Source organism: Falco rusticolus, chromosome 4 (assembly GCF_015220075.1).
Source record: "Falco rusticolus isolate bFalRus1 chromosome 4, bFalRus1.pri, whole genome shotgun sequence".
NCBI classification, from domain to species: domain Eukaryota; kingdom Metazoa; phylum Chordata; class Aves; order Falconiformes; family Falconidae; genus Falco; species Falco rusticolus.
Genome location: NC_051190.1, coordinates 37,766,699 through 37,792,521, shown reverse-complemented (window position 1 = coordinate 37,792,521; position 25,823 = coordinate 37,766,699). Strand labels below are relative to the sequence as shown.

General features: G+C 63.6%; 5 protein-coding genes across 12 annotated transcripts in view; 3 read left to right on the top strand and 2 right to left on the bottom strand.

The window, feature by feature from the left end:
• LOC119147264 (mitochondrial Rho GTPase 2) overlaps positions 1–2,827 on the top strand; it is a 45,305-nt gene extending 42,478 nt beyond the window's left edge. For all 3 annotated transcript variants that reach the window (XM_037385992.1, XM_037385991.1, XM_037385990.1), the window contains one exon: positions 1,000–2,827. In XM_037385992.1, the coding sequence (XP_037241889.1) occupies positions 1,000–1,117 (118 nt within the window). In that variant the 3' untranslated portion in view covers positions 1,118–2,827. The remainder of the gene's footprint in view (positions 1–999) is intronic.
• A 2,574-nt stretch (positions 2,828–5,401) lies between these two features.
• On the top strand, positions 5,402–11,164 carry RHBDL1 (rhomboid like 1). Of its 2 annotated transcripts, none has more exons than XM_037386009.1 (8): positions 5,402–5,613; positions 7,810–7,968; positions 8,250–8,474; positions 8,912–9,060; positions 9,137–9,249; positions 9,518–9,618; positions 10,112–10,172; positions 10,268–11,164. In XM_037386009.1, the coding sequence occupies exons 1-8, from the start codon at positions 5,575–5,577 to the stop codon at positions 10,537–10,539; spliced, it is 1,119 nt and encodes a 372-aa protein (XP_037241906.1). In that variant the 5' UTR covers positions 5,402–5,574; the 3' UTR covers positions 10,540–11,164. The 2 variants fall into 2 exon arrangements, with proteins under 2 accessions (XP_037241906.1, XP_037241907.1); XM_037386010.1 differs by having other exon boundaries at positions 5,567–5,613; positions 7,810–7,941.
• Positions 11,165–11,972: 808 nt separating this feature from the next.
• STUB1 (STIP1 homology and U-box containing protein 1) lies at positions 11,973–16,123 on the top strand. The gene is made up of 7 exons (XM_037386015.1): positions 11,973–12,244; positions 13,105–13,303; positions 13,419–13,584; positions 13,746–13,836; positions 14,413–14,469; positions 14,664–14,780; positions 15,245–16,123. The coding sequence occupies exons 1-7, from the start codon at positions 12,059–12,061 to the stop codon at positions 15,368–15,370; spliced, it is 942 nt and encodes a 313-aa protein (XP_037241912.1). The 5' UTR covers positions 11,973–12,058; the 3' UTR covers positions 15,371–16,123.
• Positions 16,124–16,248: 125 nt separating this feature from the next.
• Positions 16,249–18,116, bottom strand: JMJD8 (jumonji domain containing 8). Of its 4 annotated transcripts, none has more exons than XM_037386017.1 (9): positions 18,008–18,114; positions 17,797–17,880; positions 17,593–17,641; positions 17,381–17,477; positions 17,209–17,277; positions 17,001–17,120; positions 16,857–16,924; positions 16,575–16,709; positions 16,249–16,509 (listed from the first exon to the last, which is right to left on the bottom strand). In XM_037386017.1, exons 1-9 carry the CDS (start codon positions 18,094–18,096, stop codon positions 16,360–16,362), a joined length of 861 nt encoding a protein of 286 aa, XP_037241914.1. In that variant the 5' UTR covers positions 18,097–18,114; the 3' UTR covers positions 16,249–16,359. The 4 variants fall into 4 exon arrangements, with proteins under 4 accessions (XP_037241914.1, XP_037241915.1, XP_037241916.1 ...); XM_037386018.1 differs by having other exon boundaries at positions 16,249–16,489; positions 18,008–18,113; XM_037386019.1 differs by having other exon boundaries at positions 16,249–16,486; positions 18,008–18,112.
• Positions 18,117–18,355: 239 nt separating this feature from the next.
• WDR24 (WD repeat domain 24) lies at positions 18,356–25,231 on the bottom strand. 2 transcript variants are annotated; one of them, XM_037385978.1, is made up of 11 exons: positions 25,149–25,231; positions 23,669–24,641; positions 23,150–23,327; positions 21,980–22,655; positions 21,546–21,661; positions 20,342–20,463; positions 19,968–20,072; positions 19,532–19,869; positions 18,881–19,065; positions 18,554–18,708; positions 18,356–18,424 (listed from the first exon to the last, which is right to left on the bottom strand). In XM_037385978.1, exons 2-11 carry the CDS (start codon positions 24,147–24,149, stop codon positions 18,411–18,413), a joined length of 2,370 nt encoding a protein of 789 aa, XP_037241875.1. In that variant the 5' UTR covers positions 24,150–24,641; positions 25,149–25,231; the 3' UTR covers positions 18,356–18,410. The 2 variants fall into 2 exon arrangements, with proteins under 2 accessions (XP_037241875.1, XP_037241873.1); XM_037385976.1 differs by having other exon boundaries at positions 18,356–18,708.
• Between the last annotated feature and the right edge of the window lie 592 nt (positions 25,232–25,823).

Below are 25,823 nucleotides of genomic sequence, written 5' to 3'. Positions count from 1 at the left end.
GGCCTGCAGAGGCGGGGTGGCAGCTATTTTCTCCTGATGAGGTGGATCAGACTGAAAAAAGAGGTCAGTGAAGCGAGACCTCTGTGCGCACAGCCTGTCTTTGGGAAGGAGCCGCACCTGAAAGGGGCTGGGTGACGGGGCAGGGGGGCAGACGGGCTGGTCGCAGGCAGTGGGGGGAGATCTGGGAAGGAGAAGGTGTCTGCGTGGGGCATCGCTCTGCTCGAGAGGTGGAGGGGGCTGAAAGCTGAGGGCCGGCACAATGCTGGGGGCAGAGCCCTCCCAGGGAGAGCATGTGGGTGTGTTGGAAGACAGGATGCGATTACTAGTGAGTGGTTTTCCCTCCAGCTTCTTTTCAATAAACAACTTTATTTTTAGAGCTGACACTTTTTTTTTCCCTCTGCAGTATTAAAATTTAAATATTCTTAATATATCTTAGGGTATGTGGTATAAATAAATAACAGCGTAATGGAGGGCCAGGGATTGGCTGTTCTCCCCTGATTTACTGGGGAATGAATAATGGATATGTCTTTCCTCCTCAGAGGAGCATGTTGATGCAGGACAGCGTGTGTTTAGGAAGGGAGTGTGTACGCTCAGGCAGGACTTAGGTTGGTGTCACTGGCTGTGCCAGCGTCTCCCCCTGCATCTGCTTCTGGGTCTCTGTGCACTTGGAGTTGTAAAAGCAGCTTGACCTAGAAAGGCAGATACATACCTCCTTGCTCGTACTAATTATTTAGGTGTTGGTTGTGCTATTTCCAGACCACAGGAGGGTAAAGCTGCATTCGTCCCACCAGCAGAGCAGAGAGCCATCACTTGGCTTGCTGATGATGCCAGGCAGCGGGTTCTCTGGCTTGCAGGACTGGGGAGCCTCTTCGTGCTCTCTGCCTTCGGCTGGGCGCAACACTGTGGTCACCTTCTGTCCCCCCCTGGGGACACTAGCGTGGCGTTTGGACAGCCCTCTCTGTGTGCCTCGCTCACTGCCTCTTCTCTCTTTCCTTGCAGCCACTTGAATGCCGTGGAGCTGGGAGCTGCGTCCTTCTGGCTCCGGGTGGCTCTGGGGACTGCGGTGACTGCTCTGGTAGGGTTCACGCTGTACCGCGTGCTAGCCAAGAACAAATGAGAGTCACTCTCCACCCTGTCCTCCCTGTGACACCAGCCTCCCCGTCCTGAATGATGCCCCGGTGAGGGGCCCTGCCTCAAGCTGGTCCCTGGTAGGAAATCCTCCTTTCCCCTCAGCCTGGATTGCAGGACCAGTGAAACCGGACTTCCCAGCACCAGCAGGATAGATCCCCCGGCACCAGCCAGCCTAACCCTGCCAGCCTCTGCAGCCTCTTCGCCCACATGGCTTCTGCCCAGCCTAGCAGCAGGGGCCAGGCAGCTCAGCTGGGGGCTCCGCCTCACCGGCAGCTGGAGGATCACCCTCATCTTTTATTCTGTTAAATTTTTTTAACGTTTGTTTTTAAGCTCAAACTGAGTGTTTCAGTATCTGTTGGGCCGGGCACATCCCTTCCCCCGAGGGCTGTGCTGGTGCCTCAGCTCAGGGTGGGGCAACACTCCTGCAGCCCCTGCGGCCTCCAGCAGCAGCAGAGCTGTCGATCTTGGCACCAGCCCCACACCTCCCTCTCTGGTCCCTGTTTCCCCCAGCCAGCACTGGGAAAGGCAGCCGTGGAGTGCCAGGAGCTCACACCCCCCACCCCTCTTTTCAGGTCATGCCTGGCCCCTCTCCCTGGGCTGCACGGGGCGGGAGCGATACCCAGGACCTGTCCCGGGCTCCTTTTGTTTCTGCACAAATTCTGAGTCCTGCAGTGTGCCAGGCTCTCAGGCCATCTGCCCCTGCCCTGGTCACCAGTGTTACGGCCACCAGTATTTGAAGGGCCTCAGGAGGACTGGTAAGCTGGAGAGGGCTGCGAGGGCGTAGGATGCCCGCAGCGCTCCGGAGGGCAGGCTGCAGTCCTTTCCTGGCAGTGCCGTTGCTGAGCTGGTGCCACACCGTGCCATACGCTGGGACATGGCCCTTGTCCTGCTGTCCCCTCTGTGGGGCGGTGGCCATGCTGAGGCTGTCCCAGGGCATGAGGCTCTGGGCGTTGCATCTCCTGATACAACTGGAAGCTCGCTCCTCTGTCCCCTGCCTGCACCCGGGCTGGCGTTTGCTGCCGGGCAGCTGCTGTGACTTCAGCTCGTTGCAGATCCAGGGCCAGTCCCACAGTGTCCCTGGCCCCCAGTCCCAAAGAGCAAGGCCAGGCTTGCTGGCCCCCTGCCCAGCTCGCACCCATCCTGCGACTCCAGCCATCCAGGGGGTCTGCTTCTGGCTCAGTGACACAAGCTCTTAAGCTTTCTGAGCACACTCAGGGTAGGTTTCTGTGCAGGCAGCTGGTTGGGGCAGCACCGAGGTAGCAGCTGGAGTTGCTTTTCCGTATGTTTTGTTTATTTAAACTTCTTATCATGTCCTGGAGCCGGTGAGGGAGTTGGGAAGTGGCTGGGTGACAGCCGGCATCTCTTATGGGGCAGTCCCAGGGTGGTGCCCCATCCTGCTGGTGCGTGGTCCCCAGCACTGGCAGGACAGAGGGTCCCTCCCTTGCCAGAGCTCCTGTGCCAGTTGGGCACCCACTGCTATCGCCCTTGCCACTGGCCCATGGTTCATGACACTGCCAAGGCCATGTCCCTGGTGTTTCCATGTCCCTTCTCCGTGCCCAAGCCCACCGTGTGTGGCTCTGCGAGCCAGGCCTGTGGCTGGTGGTCTGACCCCCTCCCAGCACCGGTCCGTGTCTGGCAAAGCCATACCGTGTTAGGTTTGTTCTCTATAACAAAATAAATTTTTACACACCTTCCACTTGCACACTGTGTCCTGCATCTCGCGGGCAGCAGGACCCCTCACCCCTGCCCCAGGGCTGCACAAAGCTTGGGGCCTCCCTTGGCTGGGGTGTGAGCAAGGAGACCCGCCAGGGCCTGGGCTGCCCACCCCCTTTGGGGGCAGTTACGGGGATTTAGGGCAAGAGCTAATGCCCAGCCCTGTGGGACAAGGCTCGGGGCTGGCCCAGGGCTCTTTGGTGCCTGGGGACATGGATAACTCCGCAACAGGTGCCAGCTGGTGGGGACAGGCAGGGAAGGAGGTGGTGGGTCCCTGAGTCACCGTGGCAGAATGTCCCAGTTGGTGGCCCCGTGTGGGGTTAGGGGCTCCCCACTTCCCCACAGCTGCCTTCCTCCCGCAGGCCTGCGGCTCCCGGGGCTGTGCCACCTCCCCTGCCTGTTCCCGTTTCCCCGTGGCAGCTTTTCCCTTCAGCTATTTCTGTCTCTGCAGGCTCTGCCGCGGGTGCTGGGCACGGGGAATGTGGGTGCAGCTGGGGAAAAGGCTTTTCCCTGCACCTCTCCAGGGCTTCTTTGAGGCTGGAGGGGGCCAGGCTGCTTCCCCGTGTGCTGGGGTCCCTCCAGGCTGCTGGGGTGGGAGAGGAGACCCCTCTGACTATGGCAAACCAGAGCATCCAGGGGTGCTGGGGCAGGGATGGGGAGGGAGCGTGGCCAGTACCGCTGCGGTGACGCCAAGGTGGATGGGACACACGGTGCTCCCCGGTGAGTCCAAACCAGGCTGGGCCCTGCGGGAGCAGCAGCCCCACTTGCTGTGGTGTGTATTAATAGTGCCGGTGGCACATGTCGTGCCAGGGCAGGGGACACGCGTGGCAGGGCTGTGGGAGCTCACCCATGGCCATACACAGTCCCCGAGGGGCCCAGGCATTGCCCCGCTGCCTGGCACCTCTGCCTGCCCCGCGCCAGCCAGCATCTATGTGGCATCACCAGCATGCGCAGCCCTGCCCGCTGCCTGCCAGCACCTCTGCCCCACGCCGCAGCAGGGCTGTGGAGTCCAGAGCTCCCCCAGCACTCGCAGTGGGGCTGATCTGCAGCCCAGGGGAGCGGGGACGGTGCCAGGGCTGGGTCCTGGGGACATGCTGCCCTGGGGGACAGGGCACCCAGGGATCCTGGGGCAGCAGGCTTGGCCTGGGTGCTGCTGTGCACATCATGTGAAGTGTGCCCAGTGCCAAGCTGCTCTGCGTGCTCTGTGCTGGGCAGGTGCCAGCGCTGGAGGCACCATGAGCCCCGTGCCGGGGTGGGGGAGCTGTGGGGCTGCACCCCAACCTGTGCTGGGCTGTGCGTGCAGGGTCAGGAAGGAGGTACAGCCTGCAGTCACCTGTGCCAGACTCAGCAGGTGCCTAGTGCTGGCATGCTGGTACCCATACTAGGATGCTGGTACTAATACTGGGATGCAGGTGCTATACTGGGATGCGGGTGCCATACCAGGATGCAGTTACAGCACCAGGACACAGATTCCTGTAGCAGGATGCAGGTGCTGTACTGTGATGCAGAAGCATGTACAAGGACGCAGGTGTTGCACTGGGAGGCAAGTACCTACCAGCATGTGGGTACCTGTACTGGGATATGGATACTCACACTGGGATGCAGGGAGCTGTACTGGGATGCAGCTACCTGCACAAGGATGCAGGTACCCATACAGGATGCAGGTACCCATGCAGAGATGCAGGAAGCTGTAGGATATGGGTACCTGTGCAGGGATGCAGGTACCCATACAGGGATGTGGGTACCCGTGCAGGGATGCAGGGGGCTGTACAGGGATGCAGGTACCCATACAGGGATGAGGGTACATGTGCAGGGATGCACGGAGCTTTACAGGGATGCAGGTACCCATACAGGGATGTGGGTACCCGTGCAGGGATGCAGGGGGCTGTACAGGGATGCAGGTACCCATACAGGGATGAGGGTACATGTGCAGGGATGCACAGAGCTTTACAGGGATGCAGGTACCCATACAGGGATGTGGGTACCCGTGCAGGGATGCAGGGGGCTGTACAGGGATGCAGGTACCCATACAGGAATGCAGGTACCCGTGCAGGGATGCAGGTACCCATACAGGGATGTGGGTACCCGTGCAGGGATGCATGGAGCTGTACAGGGATGCAGGTACCCATACAGGAATGCAGGTACCCACGCAGGGATGCAGGTACCCATACAGGGACGAGGGTACACGTGCAGGGATGCAGGTACCCATACAGGTATGTGGGTACCTGTGCAGGGATGCACGGAGCTATACAGGGATGCAGGTACCCCACACAGGGATGAGGGTACCCGTGCAGGGATGCAGGGGGCTGTAGGATGTGGGTACACGTGCAGCGATGCGGGTAGGCAGCATCCCAGGCTGCGAGTGCCCGGTGCCGGCTCCCTGCCCGTGCTGTGTGTGGGGCGCGGGGCCGGGGCTGCCGGCGGGGCGGGGCGGAGCGGGTCCCGGTTCCCCGCGCGGCGCCGGGGGTGGGGGTGGGGGGGGCGCTGCGCCGTGCGCTGCGGCGGGGGCGGCTCCGCTCGGCTCCGCTCCCGCCCCCGCCGCCGCCGCCGCCCCGCTGCCATCGGCGGCTCCCGGCGCCGCCGCTCGCAGCTCGCTCCCGGGCCCGCCGCAACGCGGGGCTGGCGGGGCGAGCCGCCCCCCCCGCCGCCCCCGCCGCCCGCGCCGCTCCCCTGCCCGGCTCGCCGGCCCCGGGCGCGGGGGAGCGGCGGAGCCCGCCGCCCGCCGGGTGCATGGACAGGAGCTCCCTGCTGCAGCTCATCCAGGAGCAGGTGAGAGCGGGGGGGGGCCGCCGGGCACCGGGCAGCGCTCTCGGGGGGCGGCCGGGCACCGCGCTCCGCTCGCGGGGCGCCGCCGTGCGCCGGGCAGCGCTGCGGGGGGGGATGCTCGCATGCACCGGGCACGGCTGCCGCGCAGCGGGCAGCGGCTGCTCGCCGGGCTGGCGGGCACGGGGCAGCGCTGCTCGCCCAGGGCGACCCCCGGCCCGCCGCCCCCTGCGGAGCATCCCTCGGTGCCCCCCGTCACTGCCCCGGACCCTCCTGGCGCCGCTGAGACCACGCAACTCAGCTCACTTGTGGCCTCCTCCTCGACCCCAGCACTGCTCGCGCCACCTGCCCCGGGCCGGATCCTGCCGGGTGCACCCTCAAGGGCGAGGGGTGCTGGTCAGCCGAACCCCAGTGCTGGGTGCAGGATGGGGCTCCCAGGCCCCAGGACTGCCGTGAGGTTCGGCCACCCCAGCGAGGCTGGGACTCACATGCCTTCGTGGGGGGCTGCATCCAACCCCGTGACCTGATTGCAGGATCAGGCCATAGAATGTTAATGCTGTGTAGCACTGGGCTCCGCTCCGCTGGCAGGATCAGGCCCCGATGCATTAACAGGCGCTGCACCCCAGCCCTATCCCTGCCTGATGCTCAGCCCCGAGCAGCTCCCCTTGTGCTCAGCCGCCTGGTCCCTCCATCCCCACCCACCCTGAGCCGAGCTGGTGGCTCTCCCTGGGGGTGAGCGGGGAATTTATTGAGGGTTGGGATTATTAATGGTCCCCCCTTGCCTCTGGCTGGTTCCATGACCTTGGCTGAGTCCCCCAGCCACCCCAGCCCAGGAGCTGTGATGCTGTCCCCTGTGTCACCCCACCCTTGGCACAGGGGCTCCATGTGCCTCCAAGCCATTCGGGGATGAGCAGCATCTTCCTGGGGAGAGAGCAGGACTTGGGAGAGCCCAGCAGGGCCCAGGGGCTGGGATGATGGGGATCGGGCTCTCTGGGGGACTGTAGGGGGAGTGGGGTTGCAGTAAGGGGAGATGCACCCTGAAAGCAGAGGGGGGCTTCCTGGCTGCTGCCGCGGTTCTCTGGGGGCCAGTGAGCTCAGCGTGTGCCAGCACGTGGGGTGGCGTATGCCAGGTCCTGGCATGGCACACACATGTGGCACCTGTGGGGTGGTGTGTGTGGGGCATGGGGCTGCTCAGAGGATGCAAGCACTGCCTGCTCCCTGGACCCTGCATCCCACCCTGCTCTGCACGCCTGGCATCCCATCCTGCTCCCCACCCTGCATCGCATCCTGCTCCCCACCCGGCATCCCATCCTGCATCCCATCCTGCACCCATGCCTGCCTCAGGTAGAGGATCGGGGCAGCCAGACCCACCTTGGGAAAGGGGCTTTGGCTGTTTCCTGCTGGGATGATGGGATACATGCTGGGGTGGGGGTACAGTCCCATGCTCCCTGCACTCCCTCTCCTGCCCGTCCCATGGGGATGAGTTTCCTCTCCTGAATTTCATCCCCTGCAGAAGGAAGGAGCAAACCCAACACTATTTGCAGGGTGCAGTGTCCCAGCTACCCTTGGCACAGCTGGAGCTGTGCTCTGGCCATCGATGCCCTCTCCCTCTCTATATCCTCCTTGTGCCACCCTGGGCTTGTCTCCACGAGTGGGGCCATATAGGGTGCCTCATGGTGCTGGGTGCCCAGTGGTGTGCGGTGCCTGGAGGACTCAGGGTGCCCAGTCACCGTTGGGAGCCCTAGGGATGGCGCAGGGTACCCCGGCACAGGGTGCCCCACACAGTGGAGCCCAGCACCCGGCAGCGAGGGCGTGCAGAAGGAGCGGGAGGAGGAGGAGGAGGCTGGTGCCAGGGCTGCGCGTGTGTTTAGCTTTGTGGTTTCCTGGCTGGCAGGCTGCTGGCGGCGAGAAATAACTGAGTGGGAGAGTGTTGGCTGCGCCACAGGGGGACTGGGACACCGGCGTGGCACGGGGCACCCACACAGCATGGGGCACCCACACGGCACAGGGCACCCACACAGTCCGGGGTACAGGGTGGGTCTGGGTTGTAGCCTCCCTTGCAGAGGCAGGGGCTGGTGTCACAGGGCGGCACATGATACCACCAGGCTTGAGGCCAGGGTGAGGGGCACCAGATGGTCTCCCTGGCTGGTCAGGGAGCTGCAGCTCCAGCATCCCGGTAATGGCCCGTGCTGTGCCCCACAGCTCGACCCCGAAAATACCGGTTTCATCGGGGTGGAGACGTTCGCCAGCCTCGTGCACAGCCATGAGCTGCCCCTGGACCCCGCCAAGCTGGACATGCTGGTGGCCCTGGCACAGGGCAACGACGAGGGGCAGGTCTGCTATCAGGAGCTGGTAGACCTGGTCAGTGCTGGGGGGCTGCAGGGACAGGGGCGAGCAGCCAGGTGTCATCCAGGGGGGGGGCGGGGCACTGGGCACCACCTTGTGCCCATGGGGAGGGGGGCAGACACTGGTGGTCCCCGGGGGCTCCCCTGGCATGGGATGATGGCACAGCCTTGGGGTGGCTTGTCCAGCCTGTCCCACCGGGCTGTGGCACGGGGTGGTGGTGATGGGCAGGGGATGGCCACAAGCCCAGCGGCCTGAGCTGCCCCTGCGGACCCCGCGGGCACGGCCTCTCTCTGCAGATCAGCAGCAAGCGCTCGAGCAGCTTCAAACGTGCCATTGCCAACGGGCAGCGAGCCCTGCCCCGCGACGTGCTGCTGGACGAGACCGGCCTGGGCTTCTACAAGCGCTTCGTTCGCTACGTGGCCTATGAGATCCTGCCCTGCGAGATGGACCGGCGCTGGTACTTCTACCAGCACCGCACGTGTCCACCCCCTGTCTTCATGGCAGCTGTCACCCTCACCCAGGTACGGGACACGGGCACATGGCCGGCCGGTCCCAGGCTGATCCTGGCTGAAGCGCCCCTCTGCCCTCGGGGGAGCTCAGACCTTGTGGGGACAGGTTGGGTGACCCTGCGTGTGATGTCCTGGTGCCCGCAGGGGGGCTCAGATCTGGGGATGCAGGGATGGGTGACCCCGGTTGTGATGTGCCAGTGGCTGTGGTGGTCTCAGACCTGAGGCAGAGGAGATGGGTGATCCCAGTGATCCCAGTGGTGATGTGCCAGTGCCTATGGGGGAGGGTCAAACCCAGGGCAGATGGGACGGGTGGCCCCAGTGGTGATGTCCTAGTGACCATGGGAGGCTCAGACCCAGGGCGGAGGGGGCCAGGTGAGCCTGCCCCAGGACCGAGGGATGGTGCTGGGTGCCAGCAGTGCTGGGGGTGACAGCCGTGGGGTTTGGTGCAGATCATCGTGTTCCTCTGCTACGGGGCCCGGCTGAACAAGTGGGTGCTGCAGACCTACCACCCCGAGTACATGAAGAGCCCCCTGGTCTACCACCCTGGGCACCGGGCGCGTGCCTGGCGCTTCCTCACCTACATGTTCATGCACGTGGGGTAGGTCCCTGCCGGGGGGGGAAATTGGGGGCTGCGCGGGCTGAGCCACCGCGTGTCCCCTCCTGTGCCTGGGCAGGCTGGAGCAGCTGGGGTTCAACGCCCTCCTGCAGCTGATGATCGGGGTGCCCCTGGAGATGGTGCACGGCATCTTGCGCATCAGCTTCCTCTACCTGGCCGGTGTCCTGGCAGGTGGGTGCTTGCCTGGCGCAGGGGATGTCCCCATCCATCCCTACCACCAGCTCCGGGGAGGGCATGGGGAGATGCACCCCGAGTCTGAGGGGGATGCGAAGCCTCGCTCGCCACCCACTCTTGACCACTGGGTACCACCTGGCACTGCCAGCATCACTTGCCCTGGAGGGCTGGGGGCAATGCAGCCCGTAACTAATTAATGTAGACAGTAATTAATTAATGCGATGGGGGGGCAAGGCCCTGCACTGAGCCCTGCCCGTGCCCACAGGCTCCCTCACTGTCTCCATCACTGACATGCGGGCCCCCCTGGTTGGGGGCTCGGGGGGCGTCTACGCACTCTGCTCGGCACACCTTGCCAACGTTGTCATGGTCAGTGCCGGGACGTGGGGGCCTTGGGGCGTGGGAGAGTGGGTGGCATGCTGTGACATTGGGTGGGAGGTGCCATAGGGTGGCATTGTAGGGCGGGTAGCATGGTGTGACATTGGGTGGGAGGTGCTGTGGGGTGGGCACCATGGGGTGGCATTGTAGGGTGGGCAGCGTGGTGTGACATTGTGTGGGGGGTGCGGTGGTGTGGCATTGTAGGGTGGGCAGCGTGGTGTGACATTGGGTGGGGGGTGCCATGGGGTGGCATGGGGTGGGTGCCATGGTAGGGTGGGCAGCATGGGGTGGCAGTGGGGGGCATGCCATGGGGTGGCATCAGGGGGCAGGGAGGACACCTCGGGGGACTCTGTGGGGCCAGGGCGCAGCTCCTCTGGGGCACAGTGGGGGCCTCTGTGGCAGCCCCCTCCCTGGTGCTGGGGGCATCACCCGTACTGGGCCATCATCTGTCCTTCTCTCCATCCACCCGTCCGTCTGCCCACAGAACTGGGCCGGGATGCGCTGCCCCTACAAGCTGCTGCGGATGGTGCTGGCGCTGGTGTGCAGTGAGTACCCGGCCGTGCCCCCCACCCCGGGGGTACCCAAGGAGTGGGGGCTGTGGTGGTGGGGGGGCTCAGCACCTCCCGGCCCTGTCTTACAGTGAGCTCGGAGGTGGGTCGTGCCGTCTGGCTCCGCTTCTCGCCCCCGCTGCCGGCCTCGGGCCCCCAGCCCAGCTTCATGGCCCACCTGGCCGGGGCCATCGTGGGCATCAGCATGGGGCTGACCATCCTGCGCAGCTACGAGGAGAGCCTGCAGGACCAGTGTGGCTGGTGGGTGCTGCTCCTCTCCTACGGCACCTTCCTCCTCTTCGCCGTCTTCTGGAACATCTTTGCCTACGACCTGCTGGGGGCACAGATCCCCCCGCCGCCATAACACCCCCCACCCCACCCCATCAACCCCTGTATTTATTTAATTTATTTATTTTTGTTTTCTAACGCTGGCCAAGCCCGGTGGAGGGGGGGTCCCCGCGCGTGACATGGGGACAGGTCACCCCCCTGCCCGCCTGCCCCCTCGGTGCTAGCGAGCGCGCCGCCCCCCCATGGGCTGTGTGTCCCCCCTCTCTACACCCTAGCAGCCCCCCGCCCCGCTGTGACCCCCCCCCCAGGATGCTTCAGCCCTGCCCTGGCATCGTGAACCCCCCCTGGGGTGCCCGCAGGGCTCAGGATGTGCCCCCCGGGAAGGAGCCCAGTGCGGGGGGGACACCCCCTGCTTGCTCCTGTACCCCCCTTTTCCAGGATGGGGGCCGACTCGTTGCCCCCCAGGACCTGCACTTTCACATGAAGGACTGGTGCCAAAATAGGAGCGATTTATTTTTCTACGCCAAAATAAATATAAATAAAAGAGAGAGAAAAGGCGAAGGAGCCCTGGGGAGCCCCGCAGGCAGGTGCCAGCTGAGCCCCCCCCGCGCCCCGGCCCCCCGCTTTGCTGCCCTCCCCCCGCAGGGGGCTCGCCCCGGGATGGGGGCACGGGGGGGCCCCGCTCCGACCCCCCCCTCCCACCCCCCCCTCAGACCTTTTTGGAGTATAAATAAATATTTTGCACACTGCCAGGGCCTGTGTCTCTGGGCGGGGGATTTTAGGGGTGTCCCCCCCTCCCCATCCCCGCTGCTGTGATTCAGGGCAGGCGCCGGGGCCGTCTGCCCCGGGGGGGGGTCGGGGGGGCTCCAGCACTTACTGGAGCGGAAAACTCTGGGACGCGTGAACCGGCTCGGCCCCGCGGGGCTGGGGGCAGGGGGCTGCAGCACGGGCTGCGCACTGGGACACCCCCCTGCGCCCCCCCCATCCAGACCCACATGCTCCAGCGCACTCACCCCTGCCCCACGCACCCAAACACCCCCTGCGCCCCCCGGTACAGCCCTCCCACTCCCCTACACCCCCCATCCAGCCCCCTCCCTGCAGCCCCCCCAACAAACCCCACATGCCTCTGCACACCCACACCCCCCTGCATTCCCACCCCGCAGCTCCCTACCCAGACCCGCCCCCCCCCGTCCCCGGACCCCGACCCCCATCTATCCCCCCCCCTGCACTCCCACCCCAGCCCCCAACCCCGAACCCCGCACCCTCCATCCAGTCCCCCCCCTCCGCACCCCGCCCCCCCAGCCCCCCTCGGACCCCGCCCCCCCAGTCCCCGCCCCCTCCGCACTCCGCACCCCCAGGACCCCGCACCCCCCATCCCGCCCCCACCGCACTCCCCCTTCCAGGCCCCCCGGGGCTCCGCCCCCACCCCCCATCCAGCCCCACAAACCGCGCCCCCGCCTCGGCCCCGCCCCCGCCCCGCCCCCCGCTCGGCCCGGCCCCGGAAGCGGCGCCTGTCGCAGTGCGCGGCCGGAGCAGCGGAGCCGCCGGCCCCAGCTGGCCGGGCCGGGCCGGGCCGGGCGGAACCGGGCGGCGCCATGAAGGGGAAGGAGGAGCGGGAGGGCGGCACGGGGGGGCCCGGGGCGGCGGGGCCGGGCGCGGGGAGCGCGGGGGCCGGTAGCCCCGAGAAGAGCCACAGCGCGCAGGAGCACAAGGAGCAGGGGAACCGGCTCTTCGGCGGCCGCAAGTACCCCGAGGCCGCCGCCTGCTACGGCCGCGCCATCGTGAGTCCCAGCCCCACCCCGGCCCGGCCTGGGCACACTGGGCCGGGACCCCCAACCCCCCCCGGGCCTGGCCTGGGCACCCCCGGGACGGGACCCCCCTGGCCCGTACACCTTCCCGGGCCTGGCTTTGACATCCCGGCGTGGGACCCCCCGCCGGGCCCGGGCACCCTCCCGACATTACCCGCCCTGGCCCGGGAACCCCCTCGGGCCTGGCCCGGGCACCCCGGGGATGGGATCCCCTGGGTCTGGCCGCTGCCCCACACCCGGGCCTGGCCACCCACCTCTGGCCCCAGCCTGGCCACCCCCCGGGACAGGACCTGCCCTCGGCCTAGATCACCCCCTCGGGCCTGGATCCCCTCCCTCGGCCTGCCCCCGCCCCCCCTTGGCCTGGGCTACTGCCCCCAAGCCTGCCCTGGCCCTGGTACCCTCCCTGGGCTTGCACACAGCCAGGCCTGTATGTGTCCCACCCCCTCCAGGCTCCAAGCTGGACACTTCTGTGTCCACCCCCAGCCTGGGCCTGCCCTCCCCCCCCCCCCCCCCCCCCCCAGCTCCACCACATCCCTAGGCAGCACTTGGAAGGGCAGACCCACCCTGGTCCCAGGGAATGGTGCTGGGGGGCTGTTGTTCCCCCCCTCCTTGGGGGACAGGCTGTCCCATGGGGACTGGCCCCAGCTTGTCCCCCATCCATCCCGGCAGCTCCTGGTGGGGTGCAAGCCCAAGCTGGCACTCCTGGCTCTCACCAAGGTGACAGCATTGCGCAGCCAGCTCACCGAGTCATCCAGTTGTCACCCTGTTGTCACCGCATCTCGCTCCTGCCGGCAGTTGCTGTCACTGGCCATAACATGGGTCTTGCCTTGCAGAACCGCAACCCCTTGGTGGCCGTCTACTACACCAACCGAGCCCTCTGCTACCTGAAGATGCAGCAGCACGACAAGGCGCTGGCAGATTGCAAGCGAGCCCTGGAGCTGGATGGCCAGTCGGTGAAGGCTCACTTCTTCCTGGGCCAGTGCCAGATGGAGATGGAGAACTACGATGAGGCTATTGCTAACCTGCAGCGAGGTGAGCGGGCACGGTGCCAGCATTCCCCCCTGCACCTGCCTGCCCACTGGGAAAGGGCCCAGGGATGGTGAGAGGGAAGCCAGTGCTGGCTCTGAGGTGCCCTTTCTCTCCCCAGCCTACAATCTCGCCAAGGAACAACGGCTGAATTTTGGAGACGATATCCCCAGCGCACTGCGCATCGCCAAGAAGAAACGCTGGAACAGCATCGAGGAGAAGCGGATCAACCAGGAGAACGAACTGCACTCCTACCTGACCAAGCTGATCATGGCAGAGAAAGAGAGGTAAATGTGGCAGGGGGCAGCAGCGGCACCTGTAAAGGCTTTTTTAGTGCCACAAAGCTGTCACAGCTCTGTGCGCACGCAGAGCCCTGCAGTGGGGCAGCAGCAGGGAAGGGAGCGATAGCATCCCCCCATCACTTCTGATCTCCCCCACTCTGTCCTAGGGAGCTGGCCGAGTGCCAGAAGATGCAGCAGGAAGAAAATGCAGATGAGAGCCGGAGCAGAGTTCAGCTGGCCAGCATCGAGGCCAAGCACGTGAGCAGGGGGGCCAGGGAGGCTCACGGAGGCTGGGATACGAGCTGGGGCTTCCTCATCCCATCCTCATCCCCATGCTCTGCCATGGCAGAGGCAGCTGCAGGGCTGCAGCTGTGCAAGTGAAAGCCAGAAAACCCTGGGGCAGGGCACAGCTTCTCAGCCTTCATTTTGTGGCTCGAGCTGCTGTTGCAGGGCTTTCGTGTCCCCCCGTGACAGCTGCCCCTGCTCTGTCACCTCTTGTCCCAGCCCAGGGCAGCCTGGCAGCGGTGACACCTGTTTGCGCTCCCTCAGCTGCCCTACCTGTTGTTCTCTGAGGGCTGTGCAACACGAGCAGCTCTTGGCCACATGTGGGTCTGGGTGCTGGCCTGGCGCAGGGGCCTAATCCCGAGATAAAAATAGCCCCACAAAGGCAGGTTATTTTTAAGCTGGATCACTCCTGTGTTTCACCCTGGTGCTGGGCGAGCGCTGGCTGGGGGCTGTGAAAGCAGAGGGGGTGGGAGGCTTCAGGGCTCTCTCCCTGGGAGCACATAGCCCCTGTACACCAGGGTCTCCTCGTCCTAAGGCCCTCTCTTTCAGGACAAGTACCTGGCAGACATGGATGAGCTCTTCTCTCAAGTGGACGAGAAGAGGAAGGTGAGTGTGCCCTGGCCCATGCTCCCATCTCTCCCTTTCCAGAGCTGTTTGCTGTAAACCTGCTTTAGTCTGTGCTACCACCTCTGCCATCTTCCCTGCTTCCCCCTCTGATGCGGCACCATCTCCTAGCCCCCTTCTTTTAATGCTGGGCTCACCCAACCCCTCCTGACCCAGCTCTGCTTCTCTCGAGCCAGAAGCGGGATATCCCTGACTACCTGTGCGGGAAGATCAGTTTCGAGCTGATGAGAGAGCCCTGCATCACACCCAGCGGGATCACTTATGACAGGAAGGACATCGAGGAACATCTCCAGGTACTGCTGGGCTGGGGACAGTGGCGACTTCCCAGGACCTTGCCCGCAGTCCTCCTCTGCCCCTCCTGCCTGCCCTGCCTGGGCATGAAGGCAGCTGCCTGCCCAACTAAGGGCTCAAATGCCTCCGTGGGCTTGGTTCCAGTTACCTGCCCAGGCATCGCCCTGCGGAGGTGTGGGGGCAGGCAGGAAGGTGGCAGGCGCTGCCGGGCCCTGCCTGAAGCAGAGGCGGCTGTTGGCAGGGACCTTGTGCTTTGACCTGCTCCCAGCCTGCTGGGAGGTACCTTCAGAAGGGGCTCTCCCTCCACCCCCTTCTTGCCTTGCCCCCAGCAGGCACAGGATGCCTGGCTGCTGGGCTGGATGCCGGCACACAGGCCAGGACTGCACTGGCCTCACGGGCACCTGTGCCCCGGGGCTGAGGCTGGGCACATGGAGTAACCGGTTGGTGGCTGTCTCCTCCCTTACAGCGCGTGGGTCATTTCGATCCAGTGACGCGGAGTCCTTTGACCCAGGATCAGCTGATCCCCAACCTCGCCATGAAGGAGGTGATAGATGCGTTCATCTCGGAGAATGGCTGGGTGGAGGATTACTGAGGGGCTGAGGGGGCAGCGCTGGCCTGCCCAGGTTCCCCCAGCCACAGCGGCACAGACAGCTCTCGCTGGGCTGGCACCATGCCTTACTTGCTCTCCAGCTGCTCCCCCTCTGCTCCAGGTGCCCAGAGATCCAGCGAAAGCGCTGGGTGAGGGCACGTCCCCATCTCCCCTTCCTGAGGAGCCGCAGTGGCTGGGTGGGCACAAAGGCTTCCCTCTCCACCAGCTCCTTGCTGACCATGGCACTTGGAGGAAGACCTGCCCTGGGGGGTTGGAGGAGACTGGCTCATCAAAGTGGACTGGAAGGTCTCACCAACATATTAATCACCCAGAGAGCAGGGTCCCCCTTGTCTATGGCAGCTGACAATCCCCAAAGATTGTGTCCTGCTCCAGGGAGGAGCTTGTCGGGATGAGCGCCTGGTGCTGGTCTGCCCCAGTCCCCTCCCTGTGTACATAGTTGTTTCCTCCTCCCACCACCTCCTGCCTGGCCAGGGTCAGGTCCTCCTCTTCCCTGTAAATAGGCACTTGCCAGGGTGGGAGACCAATGTTCCCCTGTGACCAGCTGCCTGGATTAAAGTTCTTCCTTTTAATGAAATCCCTTTAAAAAAAAAAAAAACAAAACAACAAAACCAACCAACAAATTGCATCTGACTGAGACTCCAGCTTTTCAGTCAGCTGACAGCCTGCCTGGCTTTTGAGCACCCTCTGGAAGTTTGCCAATGTCAATTAAAAAAAAAATAAAAAAAAATTCAGCAATAAATATGGAGAAAAGAGCTGGAGTGGTTCAGGGCAACAATCTCTGCACCAGCAGGCGCTGTCCTGGCTTGGGAACCAGTGCCAGTCCCCAAGGGTGGGCGGGGATGTAGCAATACTCGAAGCACTACAGCAGAACAACAACTTTAATCCAAGGGGAAGAGGAAAGACCAGTAAAAACCAGAACTTCAGGCACTTGGTCCCAACACCAGTAATTGAGTGGGCAGCTGCTGTTGCTCTCACTGCAGCTGGGATGGTGGTGACATGTCCTCATCCTTCCCAGCTCTACCCCAGGAAGGTGGAGATGAAGACGCTGGTGTCCAGGTTGAGTGTGGCGTGCCACCAGCGGTCAGGGAAGTACAGGACCTGCTGGGAGAGAGCTGGGGGTGCTGACTGGGGGTGTCCCCTCCCCCCTTCTGAGGGGAGCAGGGACCCGGGGTGATGCAGGACTCACCTCCCCGGGGCGGAGGGTGCACTCCAGTGGCCGCTCCGACGGCAGCAGCACGGGGTATGTGTGGTGAAGCCAGGCCAGCGTTGTCTCGTTGGGGTGGAAGTGGGGTGTTTTATCCGGTGGATACAGAAACCAGCGCTGGAAGATACCAGGGAGGAGGGCACTCCCCCCCCCCCCCACCTCCATTTCCCCTCCAGCCCCTCGGGCTGAGCCCCAGGGGGCTTCTGCATGTTCCGGGAATGCCCACTGGGGTCTTTTTCTCCCCCCTCCCTCCCAAATTCTCACCTTCCTCCCAAAGATCACCTCAGAGAAACCGGGACCATGCCAGTGAAAGGGAACACCAGATCCTGAGCCTATGGTGGGAGAGCGTTGGGGTTAGTGTTGGAGAGACCCCCCCCTGCCCCCACCGCCACCTCTGCAGGCACCCACCTGCGATCCCGAAGCTGTAGGCAGGGCTGGTGCCCGGGATGCGGAAGGGAGGGGGCACGTACCGCTGGAAGAGGGGGCCCCACTCAGTGAAATTATTGTCCCCGAAGAAGTAGAGAGTGTCTGGGGGGGATGCACACAGAGGGGGAGGCTGAAGCCAGTGAGGAGGGCAAGGGTGGCCAGCTGTGGAGAGCAGGATGGTGCTACCCACCACTGCCCAGCCTGGCCGGATCCTGCGGCTTCAGCAGCTGCTCCACATACTCCTGGAAGGGCACGTCCACTGTGGGCAAGGGAGAGCTTGGGGGCCAGGCCGGCAGCCCCTGGGCAGATGCTGCCTGCCATGGGGGGGGCGCCGGGGGTGCTGCCCCCACCCTGCCCCTCACCTTTGCGGTAGGAGTAGGTGTTGGCGGTGCTGAGCCGCACCGGGCAGGCCCCAAAGGCCGCCAGAAGCTTCTCCCGGGTGCAGAGGGCACGGAAGGCCTGGGTGGGGGGACAACAGTGGGGCCGGGATGCTGCTGCCACCGCTCCTCAGGCACCGGTGTGTGTCCCCTGCCCCGGCCTCCCTGAGTGCCCCAGGTGCCCTCCCGGCACTCACTGAGTTGTCGGTGACCCCGCGCAGGATGACCGGCCGGGAGAAGGCGAACCTGGGGGAGAGCAGCGCAGCGGGGTCCCACGGGGGCCGGCCCAGCCACCTTCCCCGCTAATGCCTCGGGGCACCGGGGACTGTCCGCGGCCCCCCCCGCCCCCGGCCCCTCTCTGGGGTCAGCGGCCGCCCGAGGCCGTGCCCAGCGGCCCGTACCGCTGCAGGAAGAGGGAGTAGGTGAGGGAGGCGTCGGCCCGCTCCACGGTGCAGCGCTGCTCCTCCGGTACCGTGCCCGCCAGCCTGCAACGGGGGGCAACGGGAGGCAACGGGGGGCAGCGGGAGGCAACGGGGGGCAGCGGGAGGCAACGGGGGGCAGCGGGAGGCAACGGGGGGCAGCGGGGGCAACGTCCCCGTCCCCCGCCCTTACCAGCCGCCGCCCGACGGGTCGGTGCCGCCCGCGGGCCGGGCCCAGGCCAGCGGCAGCACAAGCAGCAGCAGCCGCCGCGCCGCCGCCATCGGGGAGCAGGGCCGCCGACGGACTACGCTTCCCGACAGGCACCGCGGCCCGCGCTGACGCGGGGCTCTGCCATTGGCTGGCCGCGCCGCTACGGATCCCTGCACGGCCGCGGCTTAAAGGGGCCGCGGCTTAAAAAGTCGTGCCCAGAGCCTGCCGGGATGTTGCAGGGGAGGGACCCTCGGCTGGGGAGCGGGGCCGGAGCAGATCACCCGTGGGCCGCTGCCGCCAGGTTCATCAAAGAGAAGAGGCGTGACCCAGTTCAGCTCATGTTTTGTTTTAATCCAGTACAAAAGAGGCAGATGGGGGGCGGGGGTCACTTGCAGGGCCCTATTTACACAAAAATAAATACAGGGAGGGAGGTGGGGGCAGAGCAGTAATCAGGCAGGAGGCCCTGCCCACTGCTGCCTGCCCCACCTCTCCCCCCCCTCCCCTAGCAAGGGGCTCAGGTGTACTCACAGAGGTGGCCACAGCCAGCAGGGCAGTGGGAGCTGGTCTCCAGCCACTTCATGATGTGCTGGAGATGGCCACCGTGGCTGCAGCCCTGGCACCAGACAAAGAGCCCCTTCACCACGTGGTGACAGACAGCACACATGCTGGCACACTGCCGGCACCTGCATCAGAAAGAAGAGGGTGAGCATGGGCAGGGGGAGCCCTCGGGTGGGGGGAAATGAGGGGTAACCATGGCACCCTCCTGCTCCTGCAGCCCCTTTGGGACTCCCCTCGGTGACCAGAGTGTGGTCCCCTACCCCCCTGCCTGCTCGCTGACTGCAGTGTTGCACTCACCTGTCACAGATCCAGCCCCTGTTGCTCATGGGCCGCTTGCAGTTGCTGCAGTTGATGTGCAGGGTGGTGGAAGCCTGGTTGAGGCAGTTGATAGCACGGCATGTGCTCAGCTTGATCACCTCATTGGAGATGTTCCAGAGCTGGAAGCGCTGCAGCAGGTCAATGTAGGACGTGTACCAGTGCTCCTGGGGATAGCCACAGACAGCTGAGCCTTGACATACTCCCCAACCCCCCCACCTCACCCCCTCCGCCCCCCAAGATCCCAGCTCCGCATCCCAAAGGCAAGATCTCTGCAGGAGGGGAAGTGCTCTTCGGGGCTGGGGAGGAGGTATCCTTCCCCAAATCAACAGCCCAAGGCCACTTCCCCACCCTGGCCCTGCAGACACCACTGCGAGGCCCTGCCAGGACTAGTGGTAGGGCAGCCAGCTGGGTACCAGGGTCCTGGAGCTGCCCACCCAGGGTTAGAGGCAGCCTGGCAGGGGCTGGAGATGGGAGGTGCCCAGAGAACAGCTGGGTCCCTCCCATCACGTTGGGATACACCACCCCTGAGTCCCACCTAGGTGTCCTACTGCATCTCATGGGGCTGCTGCAGCAGCCCTGAAGGGAGGGTTCAGCTCCTACACAGCCAGGAAGGGGCTTCCCGGGGCCCACCTGGGTCTGCTCATCAATCTCCTTGCGGATGCGGTCCCCCAGTACGATGAGGACAGACACGGCCGTCTGCACATCTCCCTGCTCAGCATAGAAGTGAAGCGTGTCCCGCACGATAGGATTGAAGAAGTCGGTGGGCAGGCGGTTCTCATAGAGCGAATGGGAGATGGAGATGAGGGAGAAGGACTCCACTGGTGTCAGCGACACTGTCTCAGCCTCGTTGCCGCTGACGTGAGGGGAGTCAGCCTTGTCTTGCAGGTGGTCCAAGGCCGATGGGTTGTCCACAATTTCATGGCGCAGGGGAAAGGCTTCCTGGGGAAGGCTGTATTCCTGCTCCTCAGCTGTGAGGAGAGATCAGGAACAAGTAGGGAAGGCCAGGAGAAAATCCAGCTACGGGTCTGGGACAGGCAACACCTCCCAGCACCAGCTGTGGACTCACCGTGTGGGTTCTCATGGTCCATCATATACAAGTCATCCTCATCTGCTTCCACATCTCCCAGCAGGTAGTCTGCAGGGACATCGCTGCCCTCCGTCTCCTCGTTGTCTGTGTGCCCCAGGAGAGAGAAATCAGCTCATCCTACCTCAGGCACAAGGTTGGATTTGAATCCCCCATATCCTGCCCCAGCCAGACTGCTCAGCTCCCCAGCGCAGTCACATTCCTGGCACTCACAGCCACCACTGCAGGGGTCACGGAGGTAAACTGCCCTGCACCCTGGGGCTCAGTGTGCTTTACCTGGAGCCTGCAGCTGGCCACCTACAGCTGAGGAGGGAAGAGCTGTAGGACTGGGACTGTGCCCACCCCAGAAACATTACCCTCGTTGTTGATCAAGGTGGAGGAGGAATCCATGAGGATGTTTTCTGTGCGGTTTTCTCCTTTGCTGCGGTCCAGTCTTGACTCGCTGCCCAGCCCAGAGGGGATGTCCTTCAGGTTAAAGCTGAGAAAGAAACCAATAGTCACAGCTTCCATTCTAGCCAGGAAACAGCCTGAATATAAGTGTCCAGCTGCAATTTGAATGGTGAAACACAAGATGTGGTGATTTTGCTCAGAGTACAGAAATCAGCTGTCCCCACTTTGTTAACTTAAAGTTACAGTGCCATTGTTAACACAGCCCTTTCTCCAAGCTTGGTGTCTCTGTGCATGCACCGCAAAGGTGCCCACAAAGGTCTTCCTAAAGGACTTCAGAGCTGAGTGCAGGCTCTTGACTCCATCTCTTAATATTTACCTTCACCTCAAAGGCAGGTAAACAGGAGCTACCTCACTACAAGGTGCCTTGCTGTTTGTTATGTATCACTGCTCTCAGGTTTCACTGAGAAAGGAAAGGAATGGGGTTGAAGCAGAGCCGAGCTCTTCGGCTTGCTGCCTGTGGTTTTTAAGTCAGTGACAGACAGCAACCTGTCTGGATGCAGAGCTTGGTCCAGGAGAGGGTTTCCTTTGATGTTCCTTGAGGATTTCTTATTCACCCTGGGAACCCAGCCCTGCAAGGTCTGACAGCTCATTTGGAGTCCTCACCCCTCACTTTTATATGTCATTGAGAATAGGAAAAACAAGTTTTCCTGCTTCATCAGCCCAAGATAGGGCTCTCCAAGCCAGCAAGCCGCTTGAAGAGCCAGGCTGTCCTCTCCCTTTGAAAGGCAGAGGACAAGCTCTCCACATCAGCAGCAAGATAAGAGGTTCACCATCCCCAGCCCTCAGTTACAGTCACTCATTAAGAGAACTGCAAAGTCGGTATGTGCCCCACACCCCCCCATGGCTTCAAACTTTGTTTCAAGAAGGGAAGCACACAGCATACAAGGCTGCCCAGCTCAAGGCCAGGCTGGCCACTCGCTTCTCACAGCCACATGGAAAATGGCTGTGTCCAAACGATGCCAGCCTGCAAACCAGTGGCCTGAGGCTGGAGGAGAGCTGTCCCTGCTCCCACCCTGTGACTCCAGCCCAGCCGAGGAGCTGTCTCCACTCTCCCACTCATGGAGCCAGCTCAGGTGTCATGTTGCTCACTGCGGCTCTGACACCTCTTACCTGTTCATGAGCGGGAGAGTGGCACTGCCTTTCCCCATGCTGTGGTTGAGGTTGGCGGATGACACAGTGCCAAGGCTGGAATAGATGATTCGCAGCATCGTCCACGTCTGAGCCACCTGTGTGTGAGACAGCTGTGGTCAGACCTCATCAGGCTAAAAACTGGGCTCCATGCAGCCACATGCCTGACTGCAAACTCCCATCATTGACTGATCTAGAGAGCTGGGCAGGCTCTCTGGGCAATGATCTGTGCTTGTTGTAGGCAACAGTGCTATGGGTTTGGTGCCAGGCAGAGGTGCACCTTCTGGGGACAGCCAGAGGCCACATCCAGCCAAAGAGCTGCCATCCAGCTCAGGTGGCAGGCCTCATCCTGACAGCACCTTTCAACCTCAGCACCAGCCTAGGTCTGTGCTGAGAGTCTCCAGTCCAAGTCTCACCTGGTTGCGGTCCAAGCCCTTGGCCACCTTGGCATTGTGGTCACAGAGCTCGGCCAGAGGCCTGCCGGCCAGCGCATACTGCTTGGCTGTGTGCACAAACCAGTCCATGCTGCCGCTCTCCATGTCCGTCTCAAAGACGCTGAGGGTGCTGGAGGAGGAGATGTATTCGAACTGCTCCGTGGGGTCCAGCTTACGCTTGAAGAAGATGGGGTGACGCCGGTCCCCGATGTAGGGCTTGCGGTTGGAGTCGGAGGAGATGAGGCTCTCTTTGGCAGCAAAGGCCAGGTCTCCATAGAGGCTGTAGCACAGCCCCTCTGGGTTGGCCCGGTCGATGGGCTGGCTGGCATCCTTGAAGATGTGCTGGTAGAGGGTACTGTCCTTAGAGCCGGACAGGAGGAAATAAGGATCGTGTAGGTGACGCCACACAATGCCCGTGGTGACATCCTTGTGCTCCTCGAACATGGCAGAGGGGATGAAGGGACGCCGCACGTCCCAGACGTAGATATTGTGATCCACCATCATGGAGCAGGTGGCGATGTGGTGCTTGCACTCTGGGCGCCACTTCACCCGGGCCACTGAGGCGATGGTCTGCACGCAATAGATCTCCTTCGCCCGCGTGGTGTTCATGTCCCACACCTTCACCATCTTATCCCGGCCGCCTGTTGCCAGCCAGCCCCTGGTAGGAGGATGGAGAAAGACTGTAAGAAGCCAACTTGGGCCAGGATCCATGCCCGTTCACCTCTCCTTTTCCACCCCAGCACAGAAACAGTGACAACACAGATGTGACCATGTCCATGCCAAGGGGAGCCAGCTACCCTAACGCCTCTGCTCTTCCATAACCAGGTCGGGCAACACCCCTCCTTCCCACCCCCACTTAAGGCCCTGCATCTTTAGAGCCACACTCATCCGAAGGGCTCCCAGCCAGACCAGTTCCCCCTACCCCTGGTTTCCACTTGCCAGGGACAGCAGAGGAAAAAACAAAACCAAAACACCCCCCAGACCCTCAAAGCAGTAATTGCTCCCATCTTCCAGCAACAGCCTAGCCCCTGACACAAGGGGCCAGGGTATCAGAGACCCTGATCCCCTCCAAAGACGTCCCAAACCTGTTTTTAGAGACTGCCCCACCTCTGCTGAGGCCAGGTGGCTGGCAGGGTCCGACCCCACACACACCTGTCTTCTGGGTGCCAGTCGCAGCAGAACACGGGCCCATTGTGGGCCGTGAACATCCTCTCGTAGCGGTCCGGCCGGCGGATGTCCCACAGCTGCACGTTCCCGTTCTCAAAGGTGGCAGCAAAGGTGAAGTAGTCCCGGATGCTGAACTGGACATCACGCACACTCTCCGACTGGCCTGAGCAGGGACAGAAGTTGAGATCTGGTGGGACAGAGCTCCAGCAAAGCTAAAAACCCCACTGGAAGAGCCATGGGGGTCCCCAGCCCAGAGAGAAGGGGAAGCAGGGAGTGATGCAGCCACCCTCCATCTCCTGTGCAGACCTGGCCCACTGCTGAGCAGTAAAAAAAAAAAAAAAAAAAAAAAAAAAAATTGCACCAAAACACCTCTCGGGTCCCTCCCTGCCTGCTCCAGACATTGTGCCCTGAGCAAACCCTCCTCCTGGGCATGGGGAAAGGGCAAAGCCCCCAACCTCTGTCTCTCACCAGGGTAAGGGGGAAAGCAACAGCCTGTGCTCGTACCAGAAAAGGTGCTGACAGAGTCCTTCTTGCGCAGGTCGAAACATTTCATGTAGCCATCCTGGGAGCCGCTAAGGAGCATGTAGACCTCAGTGGGGTGGAAGCAGACCTTATTGACAGTGCGTTTGTGCTCGGTGAAAAGCTGGTCCTGCTTGTTGCGGGACGGCTTCCCCAGGTTCCAGGTGACAACCACACCGTTGGTGGCTGCGGTGGCCAGCAGGTTCTCGTCCATCTGGTGCCACACCACGTCCGCACAGCTGAAGTTCAAGGAGGGTTTGCGGCCAACACGGAGGTTCAGCTTCTCCACAAACTGGTCCTCCTCGATGGAGTAGATCTTGAAGATGTTGCGGCCAGCCACCACCACCTGGGCAGCATCGCGGCACACACTGATGGCATTGGCAGGGGCATCCAGGTGACAGAACATGGTCCGGCCCGTGAGGGCATTGCCCCCCAGGGCAGTGGTGACCCTGGCCATTTTCTCCATGGCTGACCTTGGGGCGCACTCCCCTCTCCAGGAGCAGGCTCGGAGGCTTGTTTCCCCACCTGCTGCATTCACACGTGCACAGCCACCCTGCTCCACCTCAGCCAGAGCTGGGAAGGGACAGGCTCACCTCCCACAGCTGCTGGCAGGCCCAGGTGGCTTCAACTGCAGCTTTTTGTGGCCACATCAATGGGCTGTGGAGGTGAGAGGCTGTAGCCAGCTTGCTACCTCCAGGAAGAGAGATAAAGCTGCACACTGGGCTTCTCCTGCTGCCTTCTGTAACTTCTGCTCAGTGAGCTCTTGAAAACTTTTTCTGGGTTCCTTGTTCCCTCCTCAGTTCAACTCCCCGCAATGCTCGCTGATGGGAGCAGCTGCTGTGGGCACTTCAGGAGCTCAGCTACAGTGACACAGAGCGAGGCGAGCAGCACCTCCAGCCAGAGGTGGGTGAGATGAGGCCGCAGTCATCCCCGCGGGGCACTGTCTGCGACCCAGACCCTGCAAGCACCACAGGCAGGGGCTCACCCTGCTTCTCCAGCAGATGGGGGCCAGCACACACACAGACACACACTCACCGCCCCCCGCCCCGGTCAGGCACAGGAGCAGGCCAGGACACTGCTGCTCGGTGGGGGGGTGGGGGGACTGGGGCCAGCAAGGCTGCCTAGGGATCACAGGTGTCTGAGCTCTGAGGCCACCCACGGGCCATCTCCCCGAAAACAGGCCCAGCCCCGGCACTGCCCCCTGCCAGCCCCTGTGCCCCTTCCCTCGCCAGGCCCCCAGCTCCCTCACACCCCACGCTGACCCCTCCTCAGGGCCCCTCAGAGCCTCCCCAGGGCCCTCTCCTGCCCTTCAGAGACCCCTCCCGCCCCTTAGGGCCTCCTCTGGGCCCCCTCCCGCCCCTCTGGGCCCCTCAGGGCCTCCTTCCCGCTCCTCAGGCCTCCTCAGGGCCCCCCGCCGCTGCCGGCCAGGCCCTCCCCCTGCGCGGCCCCCGTGCCGGTGCCGTACCCGTTGCCAGTGCAGCCCAGCCGGCAGCTCGGGCCGAGCAGGCCCCGCCGGCCGCCCCGGAAACGCCCGTGGCGCCCCGCCCCCTTCCGGTGAGGCCCCGCCCCCGAGTGAGGCCCCGCCCCCGGCGCGCAGCGGGCGGGTGCGGCTCGGCGGGCGGGAAATGGGGGTGTCGGGGGAGACCTGGGGTGCATTGGGGTGGGGGTGCCTGGGGGGAAATGGGGTGCATTGGGGTGGGGAAATGGGGAGCGCTGGGGGTGCAGCAGGGGAGATGGGGTGCACTGGGGGTGCAGGGATGCACTGGGGGGATATGGGGGTGCGCTGAGGTGTGGGGCTGCTTGGGGAGTTTGGGGGTGCCCTAGAGCGTGGGGCTGCACTGGGTTGTAGGGCTACATGGGGGTGGCCGTACAGGGAGGTACAGGGCTCCACTGGGGGATGGGTGTGCAGGGGAGCGGGGGTGCCCTGGGGTGTATGGGAGTGCCCTGGGGACTGTTGGGGTGCCCTTGGGGCTATGGGGGCACACGGCCATGGGGGGGTGCAGTGTGGGGCATGGGGACACCCCAGCCCTGGGACTGCCTATGTGACGTGGGACCGTGAGGGTGCTCAGGGCTGATGCCCCCCCCCCCCCCCCCCAACTGCTGCTGTCATCTGCAGGGGTGGGGGACCCTCCATGTGCCA

Bases quoted from the DNA above. Each gene is read 5' to 3' on its own strand.
- RHBDL1 (XM_037386009.1), top strand. From the start codon at position 5,575: ATGGACAGGAGCTCCCTGCTGCAGCTCATCCAGGAGCAG. The intron at 7,969-8,249 runs GTCAGTGCTGGG...CTCTCTCTGCAG, and splicing joins ATCAGGAGCTGGTAGACCTG to ATCAGCAGCAAGCGCTCGAG. The intron at 9,619-10,111 runs GTCAGTGCCGGG...GTCTGCCCACAG, and splicing joins ACCTTGCCAACGTTGTCATG to AACTGGGCCGGGATGCGCTG.
- STUB1 (XM_037386015.1), top strand. From the start codon at position 12,059: ATGAAGGGGAAGGAGGAGCGGGAGGGCGGCACGGGGGGGCCCGGGGCG. The intron at 12,245-13,104 runs GTGAGTCCCAGC...CTTGCCTTGCAG, and splicing joins CCTGCTACGGCCGCGCCATC to AACCGCAACCCCTTGGTGGC. The intron at 13,304-13,418 runs GTGAGCGGGCAC...TTCTCTCCCCAG, and splicing joins TATTGCTAACCTGCAGCGAG to CCTACAATCTCGCCAAGGAA.
- JMJD8 (XM_037386017.1), bottom strand. From the start codon at position 18,096: ATGGCGGCGGCGCGGCGGCTGCTGCTGCTTGTGCTGCCGCTGGCCTGG. The intron at 17,478-17,592 runs GTGAGTGCCGGG...CCCCCCACCCAG, and splicing joins GCGGGGTCACCGACAACTCA to GCCTTCCGTGCCCTCTGCAC. The intron at 16,710-16,856 runs GTGAGAATTTGG...GGTATCTTCCAG, and splicing joins AGGTGATCTTTGGGAGGAAG to CGCTGGTTTCTGTATCCACC.
- WDR24 (XM_037385976.1), bottom strand. From the start codon at position 24,149: ATGGAGAAAATGGCCAGGGTCACCACTGCCCTGGGGGGCAATGCCCTC. The intron at 23,328-23,668 runs GTACGAGCACAG...GTCCCTGCTCAG, and splicing joins CTCTGTCAGCACCTTTTCTG to GCCAGTCGGAGAGTGTGCGT. The intron at 22,656-23,149 runs GTGTGTGTGGGG...TCCTCCTACCAG, and splicing joins GACTGGCACCCAGAAGACAG to GGGCTGGCTGGCAACAGGCG.